The sequence below is a fragment of the Sinocyclocheilus rhinocerous genome, unplaced genomic scaffold, assembly GCF_001515625.1.
Source record: "Sinocyclocheilus rhinocerous isolate Xijiao unplaced genomic scaffold, SAMN03320098_v1.1 scaffold535, whole genome shotgun sequence".
Lineage (NCBI taxonomy): Eukaryota > Metazoa > Chordata > Actinopteri > Cypriniformes > Cyprinidae > Sinocyclocheilus > Sinocyclocheilus rhinocerous.
In genome coordinates, this window is record NW_015646174.1 from 398314 (window position 1) to 404011 (window position 5698).

Below are 5698 nucleotides of genomic sequence, written 5' to 3' on the forward strand. Positions count from 1 at the left end.
TATTTCTCTCCTTTTGATCTTTACAGATCTTAATACCTAAATAATCTTCCATCTCCTTTACTGGAATACCAAGTATGTTATTATAATTAGATATTTTCAATGGGAATAACACACATTTTTTAATATTTAGACAAAAACCAGATACAGATGAAAAAATATTAAGGCAATCACTGCTTTTTTAAATTTCAGTTAAAAAAATTTTTAAAGGCAGTGTCGTCCACTAACTGAGAACATTTTAACTCTTTCTCCAAAATTCTAATACCACAAAATGTATCTCTTTTAATATGTATGGCCAGAGTTTGCGTTACAAACATGAAAAGAAAAGGTAAAATGGGGCAGCCTATGCCTCTTCTGATTTTAAACCTTGATGTAATTTTTTTTTTTTCAAAAATATTATTGTTATGCACTCCTGTTTATTTCTGCATATTGCCGTTGGTTTTATTTACATTATTTTTTCATTCATTTCTTCCAAATTCTAAAGTTTTTATAATTATTATTTTTATTATTAAAATACATAATATGCAACTACAATCTACAATATGTATTGTTTTAGGTGCATCTTATGTGGCATTTTTCTTTCAAATTTCTGTGGCATTTTGCAAACACTGACCCTTCAAAACAAAACAAAAAAACAAAAAAAAATATTCTAACCTTTGAAAGAACATTGATTTTTAATGTACTGTATTTTATAATGTTTATATGTATATAAGTATCACAACTTTATCACAAAAGTTGTGATAGGAGCAGTTGGCCACATCAAGAAAAATGAATGGATCTCAGTGGCGCTCTACTGAATATATGGTCAAAACACTTTCTTTCTAAAACTGTGATTTATAAAGGCTTTTCTCTAACCAGCAGATGGCTGTTTTCTGTCCCCAACACCTAGATCAATATCAGAAACAGCTTATATTTAAAGTTAGATCATCATTGAAGTGATTTAATTCATGAAAATGTAATATTACATAGGCTATATATTTATATTATATAGGCTATTATAAATGTGTCAACCTTTCATAAATCCTGATTGCTATTCATCAAGACATTTCTTCAATCTTTCTGCAAATATACGTGCAAAAATATTTGCATCATTATTAATTATCAATGTTTGCACTGGACGCCAATTTTCTAAAAAATAATATATCCTTCCTTATTGGGCTTTGTTATTAAAGTTATCAAACATTGTCTTAGTGAATTGGGTAAAAAAAAAACTTTGTCGAACAGCTTCTCTAAATACAGCTAACAAAAAAGGTGATAATTCATTTTGAAAATATTTATAAAATACACTAATTAAACCATCTTGTTCAGACTCTCAGTCCAAATCCGATTTTTGTGCACAGCCTATCCGATTGGAATCCGATCTAGATGACTGAGTTTGTTAATGCAGTGAAAGTACTCCATTTAAAGAAATATCTTGGTAGCACATTTTAATAGAAGATTAATTTATCTTTTGAATATCTTCTTTTATAGATATTCATAGATATATAGATAGATATATAGATATCAAAGAATGACTGTGCATTACCCAATTTGTTATCATCACGTAATTACTACATATTCCAGCAACTCTTACGTAAACGTCAAGAGCGGCTCTGTGATTGGCTGAGGAGAGTGTCAATCAAAGCTCCTTCATCCAATAGACTCGTTACTCGCTCTCAAACTATGGCGGCCATGTTGTATCCGCGGGGGACTGGAGGCTGTTCGGAACCGAGTCTGTCTTCAGTCAGGAGTGTACGGTGGGGCTCTCGGGCTTGAACTCGTCTGGGCTTTACACCATTTGAGATCTACTCTCCTCGCCATGAGCCGTCCGTCCTCTGCGGGTGGTGCGGCCGGAGGACTCGGAGCTGGTAAAGCAGGAGGAAGTAAGCATGGAGGTTCTGGAGGAACAACCGCCTCTGCTGCAGCCGCCGCCGCAGCTGCTGCTGCCGCTGCCGCCGCGGCCGCAGCAGCAGCAGTCGCCGCGGGGGTATCCGGCTCTGTCGCGGGCTCTTGTATGGTACCCGCGGCCGCTGTATCCCTTCCAGCCGCTGCCCTACCGGGACAGTCAGCCGAACTGACAGCGCTGTTTGAGTGCCCGGTGTGTTTCGACTATGTGCTGCCTCCGATCTTGCAGTGCCAGGCTGGGCATCTGGTGTGTAACCAATGTCGGCAAAAGCTCAGCTGTTGTCCAACTTGTCGCGGCCCTCTCACGCCGAGCATAAGGAACTTGGCAATGGAAAAAGTTGCATCTACTCTGCCGTTTCCGTGTAAGGTAAGAACAACTGCCGTCATAACCAATCCAAAGTTGGCTGCAACATTGTTTCATTCAGTTCTGTATGATGGCACATGAGTTTAGGAAGTGTGGTCATATCGTGTAACTAAAGCTCAGATGCCACAGGTGTATGTTGCATCAAGCCAAGATGCAGCAATTCTGTTTCATTCATATTTTTAAGTGTCTTTTTATATTTCCAGTGACACATCCAGCTGTAGTGTGTATATTTTCCGTGTTAAATACTATCCTCTATCACAGCTTAATATTAAGTCATTTGTAGGAAAATTTCGTTGGAAAATCAATACTATATTTTTAAAAACCTGATCATCTCCAGTGTATCTACATTGTCTCAGCCAATGGCATTGTTTTGTGGGCGGGGTTATCAGTTTGTTCAACCAATGGCAGCTATGGAGGTCGACGGGAAGTGCGTTGAAAACCTGTTTGAGAACAATCCTTATTTTTGTAATTCCATTTGGTCACACTAGAGGTGCCGAAATGGCACATTTCAGCTTTAAAATAGGGGCATAGTTTCACAGGCACCCCCATCAAAAAAGCGTCCCCATATTTTAATACTTTTATATTATTATTATTATTAGATTTTTATTTTATTTTTTACAGTTATTGATATAAGTATGTACATTGTCTTAAACTGCAGTAAACAAGTTGCACACGGAATAATATATACAGTGCCTGTCATTGTTAAGACTCTATCCCTCATAGTCTCGTTTTCATCTGGCTGAGGTCTTTATCAATCTAATCAAGTGCTCTTTATCTTGCATCTTATAAAATATCCTGTTACTATTTCTTTGTGAGAAACCACTACAAACGATTCAGTGCATTAGTGAACTGTCCGAATGAATCAAACTAAATCACAAACGTTTTTGCAAAATTTTCTGATCAATTGGCAGTCCCACTATTGAACCACATTTTCTGGTTTTTGCAGACAAAATGACTGATTTATGTGGTGTTGATTTTCAGAATTTTGTGAAAAATTTGCAGTGTCATTTTTTGGTGATATTAGCATATCACATTTACCATATTATTAATGACATTAAATGGCCAATAGTCATACACAACAGAAAAAAACAAAACAAAATGCAGAACGCTTGTTTCTTTTTGGTTTATTTTCTCATACATGTTTCTTTATCACACTATCGTTTCAATAACTTTACGTGGTATTGTGCTTTCTGTTAATAAATGGCGACATTTTGTTGATTTCGCAGAACACAATGCAAAATCAACAAAATGTCACCATTTATTAACTAGGGGAACTGAATTGTATCAAAAGTGATTAATTCACAATTCCAACATTGGTATTTCTGATTCTAAACTGCTGATAGAAAACACATAATGTGATTGCTGAAATATTGTCAGGAAAAATCCAAACAAGGATCAGTCATACTTTACTGGAGCAATTACTGGAAGTGGAAACACGTTTTAATGCTTGGTTTTAAACGTAGGAAGTCTTATTAAAGCCTAATATAACTTGATTGTGATTATTATTTGATAAATCAAATTGCATTAGAAAGATCTATCTAAAGATCTTGACACTGCTGTTACATTAATTTCAGTTTACATTTGTTTTGTTTTTTTACACTTTTTGGGCAGTTTGAGCTAAGTTTTCTTTTTACTGTGACTGACCTGAAACAGTTCCCACTTGATTGCATCATCAGTACATTAAAGTTGTATTCTCTGTTATCACTGGCCTGTGAAAGTTGATCACTACTCTTATTCCCTGGGGTAAAGTTTCCTCCTTTACAGTGGCTGTAATCAGGACGTGGCTGGTACATGATGTAGTGCAGTCTCTAGAGTGATACCAGCCATCAGTAAAGAAAAATAGCCCTCAACGTTTATAGTGAAAGTAAAGCTGGATCCACTGTTGTTTCAGCAAAGGGCTTTGTCAGCTAGTTATTCAATGCTCTGTACTAACAGCATTAAAGTTTATGGGACCTCAGATTTTTGTGGAGGGATGTTGTGAAACGATCATTCTGGGACTGTGCCATATGCTGCACTTAACAGGTGTCATCAGGCATCATATCATACTACTTGTATAATTTAATTTAATCCACTTACAATCTAGTTTTTTGTGACACAATTTTGTCACATTTATTTTATTCCAATTTTCTTTCTTTTATCATTAGAATTAAATAAATGGGCCATTTATTTAAATCTGCTGGTGTTTGCAATGTTTTAGAATTAACAAAAGAGTTAGACACACTTTGTTAATGCTAGATTCTCTATGGATTCTCAGTATTCCCTAAATTATTGTCATTGATATCGTTATCGCAATAAATATCAGAAATTATCATAATATATTTTTAAGCCCATATCGCCCATCCCTAGACAATGGAAGTAATATTTGCTAATTTTTGCTGACCATCTACTTTCATTGTATGAACAAAAAAAGAGACATTTCTCAAAATATCTCCTTTTATGTTTCACAGAATAAATAAAGTCATGACATGAGGGTGAATAAATGATGACAGAATTTCAAAGAATTTTCAAAATAATGGGATAGAAATACTTAATGTTGACTTTGAATATGCAATATTTACTATTTTTAATATGCTTTTTACTGGTTTTATCTTTGCATATTTTATTGGTGCATGTTATTCTAAATGAAAATAAAAGTGTTGGTCTTAATAATATTTAATGAAAACGCTGTGTGTTTCATTATGAAAGCGAAACTACTTTGTTTGGCCTTCCAAAAGAGGACACAACTAGAAATCAGTGGTTAAGTTGTATTTACAACACTGTTCCGGAACAGTTCAACCCAAATATTCAGATGTGTGCTGCGCATTTTATGGAGGACGAGGACTGTTTCCTGGGAGAGAATAGCCTACAATGCCAGTGTCTGTTTCTATAAAGTGGGGCAATTCTAACTTTGCAAGGACAGTCAGGCGCTTCATGACTCACAGCCTGGAAGTACGTTTTTATATTTAAAGGATTTGCCACTGATGATTCAAACGCGAGTTTTGAGCAGTGTAGAGTAGCGCTTGTTGTTTGTCATTTCTCCGATCACAAATGCAGACATGGTTTTATGCTTACGCAGCGCGATACGCAACGTGTAAAAAGACAGTATAAGTCATTATAATCAATAATTATGTCCCCACTGGATGCAACAAATGCCTCGTTTATAATGGGTTTTAATGTTTTTGTCTCGTCGCTGTGGCCTGACAGGGCATCATCACAGTATGGTGAGGGGCGTAACATTTCCGGCTCACGCTTGAGGTATTCGGCCAATCACAACGCACTGAATAACTGGCCAATCACAGCACACCTCGCTTTTCAGAACGATGAGCTTTGTAAAAATCAACGCGTTTCAGAAAAGCGGGGCATAGAGGAGAAACAATAATGTACAGTATGTGGAAAATAATGTGTTTTTTGAACCTTAAACCGCATAAACACATTTCATTACACCAAATACACAAAATAATGTTCCTTTTAGCA

The 5698-nt window shown here is 35.9% G+C and overlaps 1 protein-coding gene across 1 annotated transcript; it reads left to right on the forward strand.

Moving 5' to 3' along the window:
• The first annotated feature begins 1661 nt into the window (after positions 1-1661).
• Positions 1662-3200, forward strand: LOC107707120 (E3 ubiquitin-protein ligase Siah2-like). Its single transcript, XM_016511024.1, has 2 exons — positions 1662-2248; positions 3192-3200. The coding sequence occupies exons 1-2, from the start codon at positions 1796-1798 to the stop codon at positions 3198-3200; spliced, it is 462 nt and encodes a 153-aa protein (XP_016366510.1). The 5' UTR covers positions 1662-1795.
• The last annotated feature ends 2498 nt before the right edge of the window (positions 3201-5698 follow it).